At 41.5% G+C, this 22932-nt stretch overlaps 1 protein-coding gene across 3 annotated transcripts in view; it reads right to left on the bottom strand.

Moving 5' to 3' along the window:
• The window catches only part of BBS4 (Bardet-Biedl syndrome 4), a 131070-nt gene that overhangs the window by 63041 nt on the left and 45097 nt on the right, over positions 1 to 22932 (bottom strand). For all 3 annotated transcript variants that reach the window (XM_036348363.1, XM_036348355.1, XM_036348373.1), the window contains exon 3: positions 654 to 733. In XM_036348363.1, coding sequence (XP_036204256.1) covers positions 654 to 733 — 80 coding nt within the window. The remainder of the gene's footprint in view (positions 1 to 653; positions 734 to 22932) is intronic.

The raw sequence follows: 22932 nt of genomic DNA, 5'->3' as shown, positions 1-22932 counted from the left end.
TCCAGGATAATTACTAATAAAGTAGTTAATTTAGATTTTTTAAAAATCTCAACTCTCTTGTTATGACCACTTATTCTACAATAGGGGCTGGCAAACTATAGCCCACAGGCCAAATCTAACCTGCATAGCCTACTTTTAAACAGCTCTCATAGTTTTAAAGGTTATCAAAAAAAAAAAAAAAAGAACAAAAAACAAACAGAATATTAAGCTTATAAAACAGAGACTATTTGTGCCTGCAAAGCCTAAAATATTTACCATCTGGTCCCTTAAAGAAAAATTTTGCTAACCCCTACCTAAAACCTATCTAGTAAAGCTAAGAAAAATATGAAAAAACTCTGATGAGCAAAATACAGGCTCCTCTTTCTACTTGAAATGAGAAGACACATGGAACATACCTGAACCTGACCCACAACTTGTAGTCAAACCCAGTCAACCCACAGCCAATATGAAGGCCCATGAGCAATAAATAAACGTCTGTTGTTGGAGACTATTGGAATTAAAGTTGTTTCTAAAGCAGCATTATCATAGCAAAGGCTAACAAATACACCAAGTATGGGAAAACAGCAATTCATACATTATTAGCAGGATAGAAACTGTGTGACAGACACTGTCAGCCGCCTAACCAAAGTCTGCCTATCATTTCTATCTCTCACCTTGCATGCTTCATAATCCTTCCGGATATAGTGGAGATGTATCAACCAATTCTGCTTCTCCAAAATCGGGAACTCTGGAGCTGGGCAGCATATTTTGACAAAACAAACAGCACAGTTAATTGTTAGATTTTCTCTGTTATCACACTGACCTCCCATCTAAACTAACCACAAACATTTTGCAATATAACATTAAATTCTTCATGCTGCTGCCCATAATACAGTGCATCAAAAATGTACAGACTATTAAACTAAGAGATACAAGTCCTACTAGCACACATTAAATATGTTTCCTTCACTTTTTTAGCTTATATTGTTAGTTTTCAAATAAGTTGGCCTGAAAAAAAATCATTCTTTGTCCCTTCTCCTCTCTCACTCTCCCTAGATATAGAAGGTAAATATGAAGACTTTTTAAAGAATATTTCAGGAATGTTATTATATACTAGAGCAGCCGTGGGCAAACTACGGCCCGCAGGCCAGATCCGGCCCATTTGAAATGAATAAAACTAAAAAAAAAAAAGACCGTACCCTTTTATGTAATGATGTTTACTTTGAATTTATATTAGTTCACACAAACACTCCATCCATGCTTTTGTTCCGGCCCTCCGGTCCAGTTTAAGAACCCATTGTGGCCCTCGAGTCAAAAAGTTTGCCCACCCCTGTACTAGAGGCCCAGTGGACGAAATTCGTGCATGGGGGGCGGAGGGGGGGAGGCGGTCCCCTCAGCCCAGCCTGCACCCTCTCCAATCCGGGACCCCTTGGGGGATGTCCGACTGCCGGTTTAGACCTGATCCCGGGAATCAGGCCTAAACCGGCAGTTGGACATCCCTCTCACAATTCTGGACCACTGGCTCCTAATCACTCACCTGCCTGCCTGCCTGGTCACCCGAACTGACCCCCTGCCAGCCTGGTTGCCCCTAACTGCCCCCAGCTGCCGGCCAGGTCACCCCCAACTGACCCCTCCCTGCCGGCCTGGTCATTCCTAACTGCCCCCGCCGCCATCCTGGTCACCCCCAACTGCCCCCACTGCTGGCCTGGTTGCCCCCAACTGCACCCCTCCCCGCCAGCCTGGTTGCCCCTAACTGCCCCCCGTGCCAACCTGGTTGCCCCCAAATGCCCCCACTGCTGGCCTGGTTGCCCCCAACTGCCCCTCCTGCCAGCCTGGTCCCCCCACGCAGTCTGCTGTTCAGTCGTTTGGTCATCCCTCACTAACCCCTCTGCCTGCCTGGTCACCCCACACAGCCTGCTGTTCAGTCATTTGGTCGTCCCTCACTAACCCCCTTGCCGGCCTGGTCACAGGCAGCCATCTTGTGAGGGCATGATGGTCAATTTGCATATTACCTCTTTATTATATAGGACTAGAGGCCCAGTGCACAAAAATTTGTGCACTCAGGGGGTTTCCTCAGCCCGGCCTACGCCCTCTCACAGTCCGGGACCCCTCGGGGGATGTCCACCTGCTGGCTTAGGCCTGCTCTGTGGGGGATTGGGCCTAATAAGCTGGCAGTCAGACATCTTTCTGGCAGCTCAGGTGCCCTTGGGGGATGTCCACCTGCCAGCTTAGGCCCACTCCCCAGGGGGTCGGGCCTAAGCTGGCAGTGAGACATCCCTCTGGCAGCAGGGAGCAGGCCTAAGGCACAGTTGAATATCCTTAGCACTGCCAAGGAGGCGGGAGAGGCTCCTGCCACCACCGCTGAGCTTGCAGCCATCAGCCCAGCTTGTGGCTGAGCAGAGCTTCCCGTGGAAGTGCACTGACCACTAGGGGTCACCTTCTGCATTGAGCATCAGCCCCCTGGTGGCCAGTATGCATCATAGCAATGGGTCGTTCCTGGTCATTCTGCCATTAGGGTCGATTTGCATATTACCCTTTTATTATATAGGCTATTTAATGAATGTCACATGTGATCAGAGAACAAAAAATATTTATGTAGTTAAGCACAGTCTTAGCAATAGCTCAAATGTGACTACTTTTGCCCAGGGATGAAAAAATATATATATTTGAGTTATTGAAAATGATTCATGATAGAGAAACCATAAAATTAGTTACTCTGCCCTTTGAATTTCAAAAGTTTAAAAATAGGTAACAATTCATTAAGAAATTACTTTTGTATGGTAACAAGGAGGATTCATATCAACCTCAGAATAGAGGTGGCGTCAAGGAAAGGAGAGGGAGGAATGGGATTAGAAAAAGATAAAAAGGAGGCATCAACTCTTTAATGCTTTATTTCTCAAAAAAAGTAAAGAGCATATAAGTATACATGGCTAAATGTTTTTATTTATTGAATCTGGCCAGTGAGTAGTTCAGGGGTGTTTGTATTTTTTTAATGCACTTCTATACATGTTTGAGATATGCCCTGATTTTCTAAACACATAAAAGAAAGGATACAGCCGGGAAGAGAAAGAAATGATGTGTAATCATTCTATTCCAGAACCTTAGGACATACATCACAGAAAACCTAAGACTTATATGTCCATAATATGACATGAAGGAAAAAGAGCTTACTGTGGCCCAGAGTTAATGTTGCTTGAACACAAAAATTAAGAAGTAATGCTGCATACTCTTTTCCAAGAATAGAGAATATTAATGGAATTTGTAAGCTGAAATCATGGATATGATTTTATGTGCCAAAAGAAAAAGAAATAGAATTTTAAGTAATTCCCTCTTCATCTTCCAATTACCCACATTCTCTGAGTGGGACCACTTTTCATGTAGCCAATAAGTGCCTACTAAGATTCTTTGATGACTTTGGCTTCCTTCCTTCACTTCCTCCTAGACCTATTAATCATCAGATCTTAGCCATTCATGTTCTGCCTAATCACTTCCAGAATTAAATTTTGTACTAAAGCCCTGGCTGGTTTTTCTCAGTGGTTACAGCTTCAGGCCATGGATTGAAGGGTCGCAGGTTTGATTCCCCACACCATTCAATGTGTCTCCATCAATGTGCTTGCTCTCGCGCGCTCTCTCTCTCTCTCTCTCTCTCTCTTCCTTCTCCCTTCCTTCCACACTCTCTCTAAAGAACAATGGAAACATATCCTTTGGTGAGAATTTAAAAAGAAATTGCCCACTAAGACCATACAAATCACTAAGTTTAAAGTCGGGTGTGTGTGTGTGTGTGTGTGTGTGTGTGTGTGTGTGCGCGCGTGCATGCGTGCATGCGTGTGTGTGTGTGTGTAAAGTGGGTAAAGAAATACAATGTAATGAATAGTTCTGGGAACAGTGGCTTACTGAGCATCCTTGGACTAAGTCTCAATTGTAAGTATGGCCTGCAGCTCTGTCACCAACTCTCTAAAGCAAGGGTGGGGAATGTCTAGCCTGCAGGCTATATAAGACCTGCGAACTCATTTGGTCAGGCCCTGCCAAGGCATTAGGGGTGAGTCAATTAAATGTTTGACCAAATATAACAGGCTAGGAGAACCAAGATGGTGACATAGGTAAATGCCAGTACTCTCCACCTCCAATAACCATATCAAATTTACAACTAAAATACAGAACAACCATCATTCAGAACCATCTGAAAGCTAGCTGAATGGAAGTACTACAACTAGAGAATTAAAGAAGAAAGCACACTGAGACAGGTAAGAGGGGTGGAGGTGCTGAAGGGGCTGGTCCAGTACCCATGTGGGCTGTTTTTACTAATCGGGAGGGAGATGGTCTCTGTGGAGGCCGCCTGTGAGGAGCAAGGGGCCTCAGCCCCACACCAGAACCCCAGCCCAGGATTCCAGAGCTGGGAAGAGAAGTCCCTGAAACTTTGGGCTGTAAAAACCAGCAGGGATTGTGGCTGAGTGACACAGAGGCTGCTTGAGATGCAGCTGTTCCTTTTAAAGGGCCAGTACACCACACCTCTGAGCTCCAGCACACATAGAGAGAGGAACTGGACTGTCTGACATCAGGGCAAGAACTCAGAGGTGGCTTTCTCCCAGACAGGGGTGCTCACAAGGGTCACTGTTCCGATGCTAGGACCTCCCCCAATGCAGAGCTGACTGGCAGCCATACCTGAGTTTCCATCAGCGTGGCTCACAGTGTTTACTCCACCTTGAGGATTCCCTGAGACCCTACTCCAGCGGTTCTCAACCTGTGGGTCGCGACCCCCTTGGCAGTCGAATGACCCTTTCACAGGGGTCGCCTAAGACCATCCTGCATATCAGATATTTACATTATGATTCATAACAGTAGCAACATTACAGTTATGAAGTAGCAATGAAAATAATTTTATGGTTGGGTCACAACATGAGGAACTGTATTTAAAGGGCCAGAAGGTTGAGGACCACTGCCCTATCCATCCAATTTGCAGCCGCACCCAAGGTGTTTACAGCAGCTTTTCTATATGAATTGCCTGTCCTGGCTCAGGCTTCAGACTTTGCTAAAATCTCTCAAACAAGCTGCAGCTGGTGACAGCATGCCCAAACCTATCAATAAAAAGCCCAAGACCGGGCATTAGCACCAGCCTGCCTTGCTTCACAGCTGGGCCTTACCTCTTGCACAGCAGCTCTCCCACTGTAGTCAGAGCTGGTCCTCACAGCCAATTGGCCTGGAGGTCAATTCCTCCCAGTGACGCCAACAGCAATCAAGACTCAACTACAAGACTATGCACACAGCTCACAAAGGGGTACACCTAGAGTGCCAAGCTCAGGTGACTGGGGATCCTAAGCCACTGGGCCCTACTATACAAGGCCATTCTACCAATTCCAGGAGACATAGTAGCTCTACCCAATGCATAAAAACAAACACAGGGAAGCAGCCAAAATGTGGAGACAAAGAAACATGTCACAAATGAAAGCAAGCAAACTACTGGATACAGAGTTCAAAACCATGGTTATAAGATTACTCAAAGATCTTGATGAGACTTTCAAGGATCTTGGTGAGAATGTCAAAGACATGAAAAAGGTTCAGTTAGAAATTAAGCATACTCTGACTGAAATAAAGAGCAATTTATAGGTATTCAACAGTAAAGGATTCTGAGAATCAAATCAACCATATGGAATATGAGGAAGCAAAAAAACATCCAATCAGAAGAGCAAAAAGAAAAAAAGAATCCAAAAATATGAAGATAATGTAAGGAGCCTCTGGGACAACTTCAAGTGTACCAATATTCGCATTATGGGGGGGTGACAGAAGGGGGAGGGAGCAAGATGTTGAAACCTATTTGAAGAAATGACAAAAAACTTCCCCTACCTGGTGAAAGAAATAGACATACATGTCCAGGAAGCCCAGAGAGCCCCAATCAAGAGAAACCCAAAGAGGCCTACACCAAGACACATCACAATTAAAATGCGAAGAGTTAAAGACAAAGAAAGAATCTTAAAAGCAACATGAGAAAAGCAGTTAGTTACCTACAAGGAAGTGCCCATATGACTGTCAGCTGATTTCACAAAAGAAACTTTGCAGGCCAGAAGGGAGTGGTAAGAAATATACAGAGTGATGAAAAGCAAGGACCTATAACCAAGATTACTCTACCCAGCAAAGGTCTCATTAAAATTGAGGGTCAGATAAAGAGTTTCACAAATAAGAAAAAGCTAAAGGAGTCCATCACCACCAAACCAGTATTATATGAAATGTTGAAGGGTATTAGAAGAAGAAGACGGAGATGGAGACGGAGACAGAGAAGAAGACAGAGAAGAAGGAGACAGAGGAGGAGGAGAAGGAGGAAGAGGAGGAGGAGGGGGAGGAGGAGAAGGAGGGATAAAAAATATGAACAAGAAAATGGCAACAAATACATATCTATCAACATTCAAATATAAAAATCAAAATAAACCAATAAAAAAATCTCATGAACAAGATGGTTAATAAAACCGAATCAGAGGCCTGGAAGCATGGAACAGACTGACTAATCTCAAAGGGATGGGGGAGGGGGAGGCAAAAAGAGATTAACCGAAGATCTTACCTATGGACACAGATAGTAGGGTGGCATGGGGCAGGAACTGAGTGGAGGGGAACAATGGGGGGGAAAATGGGGACATCTGTAATACTCTCAACAATAAAGATTATTTTTTAAAAAGAAATTAAAAGTGATGTCAGAGGAATGGCGGCATAAAGGTGCATCTATCCTCTCCCCCTAACATTGCAACAAAATAACCACCTATAATTCAACAAAGAAGTCCCTGCTCAACACCAGTGCAGGCCTGGAGACCTGTACAATGGAAAAACTAAGGTGGCCTCCTTGGAATAAGTGGAAAGATGAGAAGGAAGGTAAGCTCAACACGGCTACAGTGCAGCAACATATCTGCAGCACAGTTGGGAACTGGCAGCAGCAGTTATGGGCACTTTCCTCAGCCAGTTGGGACAAACAGAGAGCTAACCCAGTGAGTGGCTAGCTGTTGAAGTTGCCACTGGAGTAGTGGTATTGTGTGGTTGTGCACACAAACAGTGAGAGAGTGTCTGAACCATGGGAGCACCTTTTGAATGGGTTCTGAGTTGCATGTGTGAGCTGCGAGTCAGCAGACAGCCTCACTACAGAGTTGTTCCCCATGGCTGGGCCTGGCTGTGGGGCTTTCAGGCAAAGAAAGTAGTTCACAGAGCCTGCCACTGATAGACTCCCAAATCTCACTTCCCATTGCCCTTAGAGTTGTTTCCAGGAGTGTATTATCTGTAGGCCAATATCTGTTGCAGAAGAAAGTTTCCCTCTGTAACTGAACCCCAGGAGGCATGCTTGGGCTGAACCCGTGGAGACCAGGGGACGCCATTACTGTGAAGAAAAAAACAAACCTCACTCCTAAGTAGCAAAGGTGGTACAGCCCTAAGGAAACCACAGAGGCACAAAACTGTGAGGCCACAGAGAATAAAAATCTTGCAATTCAGCACCATCTACTGGAGCAGAGTAGAAAGACCTCCTCAGAGATAAATGGGGGAAAAAAGGAGAACAGTGAACACCATAAACAACCACAAAAACAACGATGACCAGAAAGAAAATGAAAAAGCCCCAGGAAACAGGCTGGAGCACATGGAATTATACGAGTTCAATGACAGAGATTTCATGATTGCAGTTCTGAAAATACTCAATGAGATGTGAGAAAATACTGACAGGCAATTTAGCACACTCAGAAAACAAATCAATGAACAAAATGAGTATTTCTCCAAAGAAATTGAAATTTTAAAAAAGTATCAAGCAGAAATCCTGGAAATGAAGCAGGTAATTAAAGAAAGTAAGAGTGTGCTGATGAGCACAGAAAACAGAACATTCCCAGACATAAAGAAGCTGAGGAATTTGACCACTAGAAAACCTCCATTGCAGGAAATATTCAAAGGAGTTATTCTACCTGAAACAAAGAACATAAGGTCATAACACTACCAGTAGGATTGCCAAAACTCGCAGCATAAACAGGAATAATTTGTGATAATAAAAACATATAAGGGGAGAAAATGGACTGTCTGGCATCAGGGCAGGAACGCAGAGGCAGCTTTCTTCCAGATGGAGGTGCTGTCAGCGGTCATTGTTCCTGTGCAGGGACCTCCCTGGTGCAGGGCTGACTGGCAGCCATTGCTGTGTGCTCCACCAAGGAATTCCCCTGAGACCCCGCCCCACTCACTTTAAAACCCCACCCAAGCTGTGCGCAGAGGCTTCTGCATATGAATGGCCTGTCCTCTCTCAGCCTAAAACCTGTCAAAGGAGCTATAGCTGGGTCAGGGAGCCCCAAAGCTTCACAGCTGGGCCCCAATACAAAGAGGAGGAATCTGCAGAGCTCCCTGTAGCTCCTGCTGGGTGGCCCCAGGCAGTGGCTGACTTTGCACCTCCTTAGAGTTCCAAGAGCCAGTGTACCCAGTGGTCAGTGTGACACCATGTCACTTCATACATTGTATGCGGGAAACGTATTTATACGTTTTACGTATTTATACGTTCTACCAGTGTAGTAGAGCGCGGGACACATATTAATACGTTTTTTATAGACTAGCGGTAGAATGCGGGTAACGTATAAATACATAAACTAAAGTTATCATAATTTTACTGAACGTTGCCATTTGTGCAAAAAATTAGCAAAAATGGCCCGCGCCACCTGTTAGCACGCGATAAAAACTACCCGCAAACAATGTGTTCATATCCATAAGTGACACACTCAAGGGGCAGACACAGGGAGCACCAAAGCCCCACTGAAGGAAGTCCTGCCCCATAAAGGTGTCTCCTGCACAGCAGGTCTTCCATTGTAGACACAGCTGGTCCTCACAGCCTGGAGGTCAATTCCTCCCAGTGATACCAACAGAAATCAAGGCTCAACTACAAGAAGACTGTGCACACAGCCCACAAAGGAGTGTACCAACTGTGTCCACCTCAGGTGATTGGGGAGGCTGAGCAACTGGGCCCTATAGGACACCTACTACATAAGGCCACTCTATCAACTCAAGGAGACTTAGCAGCTACCCAACACATAGAAACAAACACAGAAAAGCAGCCAAAATGCAGAGACAAAGAAACACGTCACAAATGAAATATGTGGAAGCAAGCAAACTACTAGATATACAGTTCAAAACTACAGTTATAAGGTTACTCAAGAATCTTCTAGAAACCTCCAAGGAACTTAGTGAGACCTTCAAGGATTTTAGTGAGAATGCCAAAAAAATGAAAAAGGACCAGTCAGAAATTAAGCATACACTGACTGAAATAAAGAATAATATACAGAGATTCAACAGTAGACTAGAGGATTCCAAGAATCAAGTCAATTATTTGAAATATGAGGAAGCAAAAAACACCCAACCAGAAGAGCAAGAAGAAAAAAGAATCCAAAAATATAAGGATAGTGTAAGGAGCCTCTGGGACAACTTCAAGCATACCAACATCCAAATTATAGGGGTGCCAGAAGAAGAGAGAGAGCAAGATAATGAAAACCTATTTGAAGAAATAATGACAGAAAACTTCCCCTACCTGGTGAAAGAAATAGATTTACAAGTCCAGGAAGTGCAGAGAACCCCAAACAAAAGGAATCCAAAGAGGACCACACCAAGACACATCAAAATTAAAATGCCAAGAGCAAAAGACAAAGAGAGAATCTTAAAAGCAGCAAGAGAAAAAAAGTCAGTTACCTACAAGGGAGTACCCATACGAGTGTCAGCGGATTTCTCCACAGAAACTATGCAGGCCAGAAGGGAGTGGCAAGAAATATTAAAAGTGATGAATAGCAAGAACCTACAACCAAGAATACTCTACCCAGAAAAGCTATCATTTAGAATTGAAGGTCATTTAAAGAGCTGCACAGACAAGAAAAAGCTAAAGCAGTTTATTACCACCAAACCAGTATTATATGGGGGGGGGGGGGGGAGGAGGAGGAAAAGAAAAAGGTAAAGATAACAAAATTATGAACAACAAAGTGACAAAAAATACAGATCTATCAACATTTTTTGAATCTAAAAATCAAATGACTAAAAAATCTGATGCACAGAATAAACCGGTGAATGTAATAGAATCAGGGATATGGAAATGGAGCAGACTGACATTTCTCAGATGGAAGGAGGTGTGGTGGCATGCGGTTAGAGATTGGACAGAGATTTTATATGCATATATGCAGTACCTATGGACACGGAGAGTGGGGTGGCGAGGGCGTGGGGTAGGGTGGGAACCGGGTGGAGGGGAGTTATGGGGGGGGGGGGAGAGGAGCATCTGTAATAACCTGGACAATAAAGATTTTAAAAAACCTCAGCTGAAACGAACACTTCACTACTTCACTTTTTTGTTTTTATCTTTTACTTAAGAAACAAAAGAGGAAAAAATTTTTTCTTTATTTCATTTATTTTTCTTTAACCTTTTATTTTTTTGGATTAGTGTTCTTCATTCTATTTTTTATTTTTTTATCATTATTTTACTTTATCTCATTTTTTCCTTTTTGCCAACCTTTTCTTCCTCCCTTCTCCCTTTCTCATCCTGTTTCTCTTCTCCTGTTCCTGCTTTAGTATTTCTCTTCCTTTTTACCCCTTGTTAAAAATTGATCTTATCTACTTTATTTACATATTACTATTATAGTAATCTCTGTTGGCTTACTCATATATCTAATTTCTGCTCCCCTGATCCAAGTCCATGCACCCTTCTCTTTTCTCTTTCTTCGCTAGCCAATTTTTTAATGCTTTTGTCTTTCCCCTCTTCTTCTCCTAATTGCTTAATTTGTTTCACTCACCAAACTCAAGTCTACTTGCTCTCTACTCTATTCTCCTCTCCCAAGAATAGATGAATAGATAGATAGACAGACAGATAGGTAAATAGATAGGGAAATTTTTTTGTCTTTTTATTTTTACTTTTTTATTGTGTTTTAGTTATCTTCTTATCAACTCATCCTCTTTCTACCACCTCTATACTGAACTGTGGCCATTCCCCCATTCATTCAATTCCTTTGCCTTACTTTCTGGAAATAAGCTCTGCCTCTTCAGATTCGGTTCCCATCTTTTTTTCTGGGTGTTTGTTTTTCGCATTTTTTATTTGTTTGTTTTCTGGAGCTTTCTCCCCATATATGTAATTTTTTCCCCTTCTTTTTTCTTTTCTCTCTTACCTTTTTTTCCTTTTCTCAATATCATTTTTGCACTCTGTTCTCTCCCCTAATTCTCTTTTCTTTGGTGTTCACTTTTATTGGGGTTATCGGTGTCATGAATACACTCATGTTTTGTTCCCTCTGTGTCGTGTCAAGTTGTATTTTGTGCCTTTTGGTCAACATAGTAGAGAGTGAGCCACATAACCAGACATCCCTTTGAGAGGAGCAAAAGTAGGGAGACAAAGAAATAGCCCCCATACAAAAGTAAGGGAAGAATCACCAAAAAAGGAAGTAAATGAAATGGAGGCAAGCAATTTGTCAGAGAAAAAATTCAGAGCAAAGGTCATAAGGACGCTGAAAAGGATGGAAGACAAATTCAGCAACAGGTTAGAATCAAGAGGAGCCCTAACTGGTTTGGCTCAGTGGATGGAGCGTTGGTCTGTGGACTGAAGGGTCCCAGGTTCGATTCCGGTCAAGGGCATGTACCCTGGTTGTGGGCACATCCCCAGTGGGGGGTGTGCAGGAGGCAGCTGATCGATGTTTCTCTCTCATCGATGTTTCTAACTCTCTATCCCTCTCCCTTCCTCTCTATGAAAAAAAATCAATAAAATATATTTTTTTAAAAAAGAATCAAGAGGAAATGAAGAAGAACCAAGAGGAAATGAAGAATGACATAGCTGCAATAAAGAACACAATGGAAAGTATCAACAGTAGACTAGAAGAAGCTGAGGAATGCATCAGTGAGCTAGAAGACGATGTAGAAAAAAAGAGCAGCAACTGGAAAAAAAACTTAAAAAGCAGGAGGAGAGCCTAAAGGAGCTTTGGAACAACGCAAAACAAAACAACATCTGCCTAATAGGGGTGCCAGAAGTAGAGGAAACTGAGCAAGGAATAGAACACCTGTTTGAAGAAATAATGACGGAAAACTTCCCTGATATTGGGAAGAAAAAACTCACACAAATTCAAGAAGCACACAGAGTCCCAAACAAGATGAACCCCAAAAGACTGACACCAAGACACATCATAATTAAATTGGCAAACACCAACGACAAAGTAAGAATCTTAAAAACTGCCAGAGAGAGACAGAAACTTACCTCTAAGGGATCTCCTATAAGATTATCAACTGATTTCTCAACAGAAACACACTGGGCCAGAAGGGAATGGAATGAAATATACAAAGTGATGCAAAGCAAAGGACTGAATTCAAGAATACTATACCCAGCAAGGCTATCATTCAAAATTGAAGGTGAAATAAGAAGCTTCACAGACAAAAAAGGGCTAAGGGAGTTCATTACCACCAAACCACCAATGCAAGAAATGCTAAAGGGACTGCTATAAAAAGAAGAAATAGGAAGTGAAGAAGGAACACAGGCATAAAGAATAAAAATGGAGAAAAACAAGTACCTATCAATAATAACCTTAAATGTAAATAGATTAAATGCTCCAATCAAAAGACATAGGGTACCTGAATGGATAAGAAAACATGACCCATATATCTTCTGTCTACCGGAAACCCACCTCAGAACAAAGGACTCACACAGACTAACAGTGAAGGGATGGAAAAAAATTTTCGGGCAAATGGAAATGAAAACAAAACTGGGTAGCAATACTATCTGACAAAATAGATCTCAAAGTGAATGTCATAACAAGAGATAAAAGGAAGGCCACTTCACAATACTAAAGGGATCCATACAACAAGAGGATATAACTCTGGTAAACATAAATTCACCCAATAAAGGAGCACCCAAATACATACAAAACTTCTGGAAGTGGGAGAGAAAATGGCGGCAGAATAGACGGATGTGTTCCGAGCCTTATCCCAGAGCAGATAGAACAAGCAACTAATCGAACAACATCAACCCTGAATTCGCAAAGTAGACACAGCTGGTGAGACAATCCACAGCCAGGAAGGGGAGAGAATACCTGGAGAACGGTAAAATCAGAAATCTAGGCTGGAGAGAACTGTGAAACCTCCAAGCCCAGAGGGTCAGAGGGAAACTGCACGGCACTGAGGCTGCATCCCTTGGGACAGGCACAACATCTGACTGTGGAAAGGAAGTCTGCAGGACTGTTGGTGGCAGGGGATTCTAGATCTGGGTCCACAGTCACGAGAGACTGAGCCCAGAGGGGGCATTCTGGACAGCTGCCCAGACCACGCCATGCCAGGAGGAGAGGGGCTCACAGTGGCGTAGCTCTTTCCCCTCTTTGTGGTCTTTGCTTTTGTTCACTGAAGCTAGTTCATAGGAACTTTCGGACACAGACACTCACCCGTGGCTGAGGTGCAGGAGAAGGTGTGAACTTGTGGGGTCTGGGGAGAGGCTGGGGAGAGGAGAGAGTCCGGGAAAGGTGGCCACAAATCTGGTGCTGAGGCATACCTGACGTGTGAGACCTAGACAGCCATTTTCTCTGGAAGAGATAGCCCCTCCCTCCAGTCTCCAGGCAACCAATACAGCCACACCCAGACTACACCAGAGAACAAACAGGTAAACCAAAAAAACACCAAATACCCAGTAAAGAGGGTGGGAACAGAATCTTACATACAGAAAGTAAGGTTAAGAATTAGATCAATATGGGGAGGACCTCAGTTAAGTATAGAGGAAGTAGAAAGAGGAATAGTGGATCAGAAGAAAGAAAAAGAGAAGAAAAAAATAATAATAGAGTTTTAAAAGAAAAGAATAATAAAATTGTTAAAAATTGATTAAAATGGGATAAAAAAAATAAAATAAAATAAAATAGAATGATGGAAAATAATAAAGAACAGAGCAGAAATAAACGACATACAGACCAAAAAAATACAAAAGATCAATAAAACCAAGAGCAGGTTCTTTGAAAGGATAAACAAGATTGATGAACCTCTAGCCAGGCTACCAAAAAACAAAGAGGACCCAAATAAACAAAATCAGAAATGAAAGAGGTGAAGTAACCACAGACCCCACAGAAATACAAAGGATTGTAAAAGAATACTACAAACAACTCTACTCCAACAAACTGGACAACCTAGACAAAATGAACATATTCTTAGAAAAATAGAAGCTTCCAAAATTCAATCAGGAAGAATAAAAAATAACTGAATAGGCTGATAACTACTGATGAAATTAAAGTAGTAATCAAAAGTCTTCCAGCAAACAAAAGCCTTGGTCCAGACGGCTTACAGGGGAGTTCTACCTAAAATTCAAAGAAGAACTAGAACCTATCCTACTCAGACTATTCCAAAAAATTCAAGAAGAAGGCACACTTCCAAGCTCTGTCTATGAAGCCAGCATTACCCTAATTCCAAAAATAGATAAAGACACCACAAAGAAAGAGAACTACATGCCAATATTCCTGATGAACACAGATGCTAAAATAGCAAAATTCTAGCAAATCAGATCTAGCATTACATTAGAAAGATCATACACCATGGCCAAGTGGGATATATTCCGGGGATGCAAGGATGGTATAATATCCGCAAATCAATAAATGTGATACAGCACATAAACAAATTAAGAGACAAAAATCATGTAATCATATCACTCAATGCAGAAAAAGCATTTGACAAAATCCAACACCCTTTCTTGATAAAAGCTCTCAACAAAGTGGGAATAGAGGGAACATGCCTCAACATAATAAAAGCTTTATATGACAAACGTACAGCCAACATCATACTCAATGGGCAAAAACTAAAACCATTTCCCTTAAGAACAGGAACAAGACAGTGATGCCCACTTTCACCACTCCTGTTTCACATAGTACCGGAAATGCTAGCCACAGCAATCAGACAAGAAGAAGAAATAAAAAGCATTCAAATTGGAAAAGAAGGCCCTAACCGGTTTGGCTCAGTGGATAGAGCGTCAGCCTGTGGACTGAAAGGTCTCAGGTTCAATTCCAGTCAAGGCACGTACCTTGGTTACGGGCACATCCCCAGTAGGAGGTATGCTGGAGGCAGCTAATCAATGTTTCTCTCTCATCGATGTTTCTAACTCTCTATTCCTTTCCCTTCCTCTCTGTAAAAAAATCAATAAATTATTTTTTAAAAATTGGAAAAGAAGTAAAACTGTCATTATTCACAGATAACATGATATTGTACATAGAAAACCCTAAAGACTCCATCAAAAAACCAATAGACTAAATAAATGAATTCAGCATGTAGCAGGATACAAAATTAACACCAAGAAATCTATGGCTTTTTTATACATCAATAATGAACTCATAGAAAGAGAAGCTAAAAAAAAATCCTATTTACCACTGCAAAAAAAATATTAAGATACCTAGGAATAAACTTTACTAAGGAGATAAAAGATCTGCACTTGGAAAACTACAGGACATTGAAAAAAGAGACAGAGGAAGACATAAACAGATGGAAGAACATACCGTGTTCATAGATTGGTGGTATCAACATCATTAAAATGTCCATACTACCCAAAGCAATTTATAGATTCAATGCAATCCCCATTCAAATACCAACGGCATATTTCACAGACCTAGAAGAAACTCTCCAAAAATTCATCAGAAATTAAAAAAGACCCCCAATAGGCACAGCAATCCTGAGAAAGAACAACAAAGTTGGAGGAATCACAATACCAGATATCAACCTGCTGGGGTTCGACCCCAGCAGGTCCAGGGGTCCCCAAAGGTGTGGACGGAGTCGGCGAAGAAGGAATGACACGGAGACAGCGTTCAGTTGATCAGCAGCCTAGCCAGGGTCTCTAGCCAGGATCTCCAGCCAAGTTCTGGTCTGGATCTCCAGCCAAGTTCTGTTCAGGATCTCCAGCGAAGTTCTGGTCAGGATCTCCAGCCAGGTTCAGTCACCAGGTTCTAGTCAGGTTCTCTTGCCATGTTCTATCCACGTTCTGTAGCCAGGTTCTGTCTCTAGGTTCTTCAGCCAGGTTCTGTCTCTAGGTTCTGTCTCTAGGTTCTGTCCAGGATCTTTTGCCATGTTCTCTCCAGCCAAGTTCTTCTGTCTCTAGGTTCTGTGTAGGTTCTGTGTCTAGGTTTTGTGTCCTGTTGTCTTGTTACATCTGTATTTATACCAGTTGATTCCAATCCTATCAATCTCTATTCCAAAGGTTAGGGCGTTTCTTATCTCCATTCCAGGAAGTAAAGATTATATGGCTTAAGCATGATTATTCGTAGTTAAAGTGATTAATTACCTGCCTGGCACTTAGTTAAGGGGTTTTATTCCCTCCCTAACTTCAGAGGAAAATCCCTACCTGGGGAAACAACCTTTCTCAGAGAGGTGACCTTGGTTAAAACACATAGTGCCAAGAAGGTGAGCAAACATATTAAGAACAGTATGCCATATATGCCAGGTCCCTTGAAACAGCAAGGATGGACCAGCTCCTGGCATCAACCTATATTACAAAGCCACTGTCCTCAAAACTTCCTGATACTGGCACAGGAATAGACATATAGACCAATGGAACAGAACAGAGAAGCCAGAAATCGACCCAAGCCATTTTATGTTCAATTAATATTTGACAAAGGAGGCAAGAGCATACAATGGAGTCAAGACAGTCTCTTCAATAAATGGTGTTAAGAAACTTGGTCAGATACATGCAAAAAAATGAAACTAGGTCACCAACTTACACCCACACAAAAATAACTCACAATGGTTAAAGGACTTAAACATAAGACGGGAAACCATAAAAAGAGCCAGAGAAAACAAATATTTTAGAATATAATAAAAGTAATCCTGTTATTTGCAGATTTTTAATATTTCCTACAACTTTTGTGATATACTATGTTAGTACAGCTTTGGTAATAGTATATTATACTTAAGATCCTTTTTTCTTGAAATATTAATGTTCATTGCATGTAATATTATTATATATAAGATCATTTTTCTTGAATAACTGGTGCTTATTGCATGTAACATTATATTTAAAACTAGAGGCCTGCCGTAACCGGTTTGGCTCAGTGGATAGAGCGTCAGCCTGCGGACTGAAAGGTCCCAGGTTCGATTCCGGTCAAGGGCATGTACCTGGGTTGCGGGCACATCTCCAGTGGGGAGTGTGCAGGAGGCAGCTGATCGATGTTTCTCTCTCATCGATGTTTCTAACTCTCTATCCCTCTCCCTTCCTCTCTGTAAAAAAATCAATAAAATACATTAAAAAAATTTTTTTTTAAATAAAAAAAATAAAATAAAACAAAAAATAAAACTAGAGGCCTGTTGCATGAAGAGATTCGTGCAATAGGCCTTCCCTTCCCTTGGCTGCTGGCACCGGTTTGCTTCTGGCACCCGGGGCCCAGGCCTCCCAGGCCTTCGCTCTGGCTGGGCTCTGGCCGGAGCCATCCCCAGAGCCGTCAGGCTTCGCTGCTCTGGCCCCGGGGCCGTCGGGCTTCGCTCCACCACATGGAGCCTATGCATGCAAATTAACTGCCATCTTTGTTGGGTTAATTTGCATACTCTCCTGATTGGCTGGTTGGTGTGGCGAAGGTACGGTCAATTTACATGTTTGTCTATTATTAGGTGAGATCATTTTTCTTGAGATATTGTTTGTTGCATTTAACATTATTATATTTAAGATCATTTTTCTTGAAAAAAAAAAAAACTACTAGATTTAATAAATGAGTTTTGACACATAGCAGGATACAAAATTAACATCCAAAAATCCATAGCATTTTTATACACCAATAATGAACTCTCAAAAAGCGAAACTAAAAAAAAAAAAAAATCCCATTTACCATTGCAACAAAAAAATTAAGATACTCAGGAATAAACTTAACCAAAGAGATAAAAGACCTGTACTCGGAAAACTACAGGACATTGAAAAAAGAGATAGAGGAAGATATAAGCAAGTGGAAGAATATACCAAGTTGAATTTCTTGTATCCAAATCATTGCTCACTCCAATTCCTCCAACAAACAGTAATACTGGTTCTTTATTTAAAATGTTTTTATTGATTTTTAGAGAGTGAGTAAGGGAGAGGGGTAGGAAGACAGAAATATCAATGAGAAAGGAATATCATCGATTGGTTGCTTCTTGCATGCTCCCCATTAGGGATCAATCCAGCAACCTGGGCTTATGCCCTGACCAGATATCAAAGCGGGTGACCTCTTGGTTCCTGGGTCAACACTCAACCACTGAGCAAAGAAGTATATACATCAGAAAAAGTATATACTGTGAATGATTCCATTTATGATGAAGTTCAAAAGCAGGTAAAACTGATTACATGACATAAGTTAGATGAAGCAATCAACCACCTTTGGTAGGAATGGTTAATAACTGGTATGAGACATGAAGGAGGCTTCTAGGATACTGATAATGTTCTATATCTTAATTAACACATTGCGGACCAGTAGTTTTATTGCTAGCTTTAACCAATGGCCAGATAAGTTTCTTTGAACGAGTACAAAAAACATTTTATATAAATGTTAAAGGCATGCTTTAAAATTAAATACCCTTTGCATTTTGAAGTTATTTATTACATGTTCTTACAAGTTAATATCTTTTTAAAGTATGATACTTTGTAAAACACTGTGTAATATGACGCATAGATGCTTCATCTTTCAAACATTTTGGCAAGCCTCTATTTGTTCAAATTGTTCCACAAACTCTTGTTTTATGTAGTAATAAAGTTTCTGTAATTGAAACGCTATTGTAACAGTTATCTTGGTATATGTGATGCCCCAATTCCAGATATGGCCAAAGTAGTGACAGAATAGAGTTATTCAATTTTTTTCCTTCACCTGTGTAAATTTCCATATTGCAAATATACCCAGTCTTGCTCTCACACACTATTCTCGCAAGTAAACCATATTTAATAATTTTAGCTGGGCTGTAAGTTCGAAATAGAAAATATCCCCTCTAAGGAATCATGCCTTCATCTAATGATAATTCTCACATAGGTTTATATATTGTTTGAAACTTACTAATAAAATGGTCAAGTGCAGCCTGAATTTTAAATAGCCTGGATGAAGATTGAGTCATGTTTGCATTCTCACTGAAATGCCAATAAGTCCAGATTTGTTCAAAACGATTTCGACTCATCGTCTGAGGAAATATTGGAACAGCTAGTGAAGCATAGTAATCCCTCCTTTGGATAACTGCTGTTTGAAACTGCTGTTTGAACTACTCTGTTATTCTTAGACAGTCCCTTGTTCTATAGGTCAACTCTGTTATTTTTAGATAGTCCCTTATTCTGTAAAATAACTGTTTAAGTTTGAATAATAGAAAAAGATAAAAACTTAATTGTCTGACCTTACAAGCTAGCCGTCTAACGTAATAGGCAAATACTGATAATAATTCACATATTCTCTGCCAAATGTTTGTTCATTATGCATCCAAGATTACAAACTGTCTGCAAAAATAACTTACACAGAGCTCTTTGTAAAACATGCAGACAAAGAGCTTGAAAAGATATAAATAGGGAAAACTTCCTCTATGTCTTTGCTCAGAGATTTGGGAGAGACACCTCCCTCTGGGCCGACACATAATAAAGACTCCTAACTAATTGGCTCATTAAGGCGTCTTGTATCTAGCTCACTGATTTACAATACAACACTAGAACTGGATTTGTAGACCAATATTATTTCCAAGAATCCTTTCGAGTACGCCCCATTAGCACTATACAGGTAAGTCCTAAAAATTTTTTCATAACTGTTGGAGTAACAGGAGACCACTTTATTACTTTCGAAATTTTGTGCTTTCCCAAATTTTGGGTATAATATACTAGAGGCCCAGTGCACAAAAATTTGTGCAGTCGGGAGGGTCCCTCAGCCAGGCCTGTGCCATCTCGCAGTCTGGGACCCCTCAGAGAATGACTACCTGCTGGCTTAGGCCCGCTCCTCAGGGGATTGGGCCTAAGCTGGCAGTCAGATATCCCTCTGGCAGCCTGGAGACCCTCAGGGGATGTCCACTTGCCAGCGGGAAGCAGGCCTAAGCTGCAGTTGGACATCCTTAGCACTGTTGAGGAGGAGGGAGAGGTTCCCACCACCACCACTGTACTGGCAGCTGTCAGCCTGGCTTGTGGCTGAGCAAAGCTCCCCCTGTGGGAGCAAACTGATCACCAGGGGGCAGCTCCTGCATTGAGCATCTGCCCCCTGGTGGTCAGTGTGTGTCATAGTGATCAGTGATTCCCAGTCGCTCTGCTGTTAAGGTCAATTTGCATATTACCCTTTTATTATATAGGATAGAGGCCTGGTGAATGGGTGGGGGCCAGCTTCTTTGCCCTGAGGGTGCCCCGGATCAGGGTGAGGGTCCCGCTGGGGTGCCTGGCCAGCCAGGGTGAGTGGCTGATGGCTGTTTGCAGGTTGGCCACAGCCCCTTCAGGGTGGGGTGCCTGCTGGGGTGACTGGCCAGCCTGGGTGAGTGGCGGATGGCTGTTTGCAGGCTGGCCAAGCACCCCAGCAAGGACCCTCACCCCATGAGGGTGTGGCCAGCCTGGGTGAGGGGCTTATGGCTGTTTGCAGGCTGGCAATGGACCCCAGCCACCCAAGTTCCCGGTGGAGGCTGGCTGGAAGGAGGTATCTGGGATTTATTTAGCTTCTATAATTGAAACTTTGTTGCCTTTTGTGGAGGCCAAAGCTGGCCATAGCAGACGGGAAGCTTGGCTTCCTCCATCACCAGGGCAACCCAGCCTCCCTCTTGCTCTAGCTCCGTGGCTGCCGGCCGCCATCTTGGTTGGGTTAATTTGCATATAGTCGCTCTGACTGGCTGGTGGGCATGACTTGGGCATAGCGAAGGTATGGTCAATTAGCATCTTTGTCTATTATTAGTGTAGATGTTCGATTGATGACAAAATAGTTCAAACAGATCATTGTCAAAAGTCAAATTGGTGACTTTGATGATGTTCTTAGAATCCGATGGTATAACTGTAACCCCAGAATTACCTTCAAATTTTTCCACCTTAGGTTGAAAGTCCTCTTTTGACCAATCATTATCTCAGCAATGAAGACACAAATTACACTCAAAACCATGTGTGGAATTGTTCAAATTTTCAGGTTCGGAATCACTTGAAATTACTATTTTTCGCCTTTTTGAAGGAATAACTATATCACTGCCACTGTCAAAGTTTTCATCATTTTCACTTGGAATATCTGATAAATATATAGCCAGAATTTTATCATGTTCTTTGTCACTATCCATGATTGCTGAGCACTTTAAAAATATCAAATTGATATAAAAGTTACTTTTATTACTAATGACAAGAGATTAATCACTTTTAATTCCTTTTGTAATTTTTAACTTCAGCAAATGCGTTTTCCATTACACTGTTGCTCTCTAAATGACAACAAAGAAAGGCTGAGAATTCTCGTGTTTGGCCACAAGCCTTAGAACAGAAAACAATAATTCTGTTGATCCATCCGCAATGTGTTAAGATGGTGATTACGTGGATATGTTCACTTTAAAAATTTACTGAGCTCTTATGTACAATATCATGTCATCTGCGAATAAGGACACTTTTACTTCTTCTTTTCCAATTTGGATGCCTTTTATTTCTTCTTCTTGTCTAATCGCAATGGCTAGCACTTCCAGCACTATGTCGAACAGGAGTGGTGAGAGTGGGCATCCGTATCTTTTTCCTATTCTTAAGGGAAATGGTTTTAGTTTTTGCCCACTGAGTATGATGTTGGCTGTGGGTTTATCATATATGGCTTTTATTATGTTGAGGTATGATCCTTCTATTCCCACCTTGCTAAGAGTTTTTATCAAAAATGGGTGTTGGATTTTGTCAAATGTTTTTTCTGCATCAATTGATATGACTATGTGGTCTTTTTCTCTCAATTTGTTTCTGTGATGTATCATGTTTACTGATTTGTGGATATTGTACCATCCTTGCATCCCTGGGATAAATCCTACTTGGTCATGGTGTATGACCTTTCTGGATCCGATTTGCTAAGATTTTGTTGAGGATTTTGGCATCTATGTTTATGAGGGATATTGGCCTGTAATTCTCTTTCATTCTGTTGTCTTTATCTGGTTTTGATATGAGGGTGATGCTGGATTCATAGAATGAGCTTGGAAGTGTTCCTTCCTCTTGAATTTTTTGGAATAGTCTGAGAAGGATAAGTTTTTAGTTCTTGCTTGAAAGTTTGGTAAAACTCCCCGGTGAAGCCATCTGGTCCTGGGCTTTTGTTTGCTGGAACCTTCTGGATGACTGCTTCAATTTCTTCCATAGTTATTGGCCTATTGAGATTTGTAGATTCTTCCTGATAGTTTTGGAAGGTAGTATTTTTCTAGGAATATGTCCATTTCCTCCAGGTTGTCTACTTCGTTGGAACAGAGTTGCTCATAGTATTTTTTAATAATCATTTGTATTTCTGTGGGGTCTGTTTTGATTTCACCTCTATCATTTCTGATTTTGTTTATTTGGGTCCTCTCTTTTTGCTTCCTGGTATGCCTGGCTAGAGGTTCATCAATCTTGTTTATCCTTTCAAAGAACCAGCTCTTGGTTTCATTAATCTTATGTATTGTTTCTTTGGTCTCTATGTCATTTATTTCTGCTCAGATCTTTATTATCTCCTTCCTTTTACTCACTCTGGGCTTTTCTTGTTGTTCTCTTTCTAATTCTTTGAGTTGTAGAGTTAGATGATTTACTACCATTTTTTCTTGCTTTTTGAGGTAGACCAGTAGAGCTATAAACTTCCCTCTCAGGACTGCTTTCATGTGTCCCATAGGTTTTGGATTGTTGTGTTTTCATTGTCATTAGATTCCAGGGTGTTTTTAATTTCTTCTTTGATCTCATTGGTAACACAATCAATATTTAATAACATGCTATTCAGCTTCCAAGCATTTGAGTGTTTTGGATTGTTTTTATTGTAGTTTATTTCTAATATTATGCCATTGTGATCTGAGAAGATGCTTGATATGATTTTAATCTTCTTGAATTTGGGGAGACTTTGTTTGTGACCCAATGTGTGG

This window comes from Myotis myotis, unplaced genomic scaffold (genome assembly GCF_014108235.1).
Source record: "Myotis myotis isolate mMyoMyo1 unplaced genomic scaffold, mMyoMyo1.p scaffold_m19_p_1, whole genome shotgun sequence".
NCBI classification, from domain to species: domain Eukaryota; kingdom Metazoa; phylum Chordata; class Mammalia; order Chiroptera; family Vespertilionidae; genus Myotis; species Myotis myotis.
The sequence above is the reverse complement of the archived record's forward strand: the minus strand, read 5'-3'. Positions and strand labels throughout refer to the sequence as shown.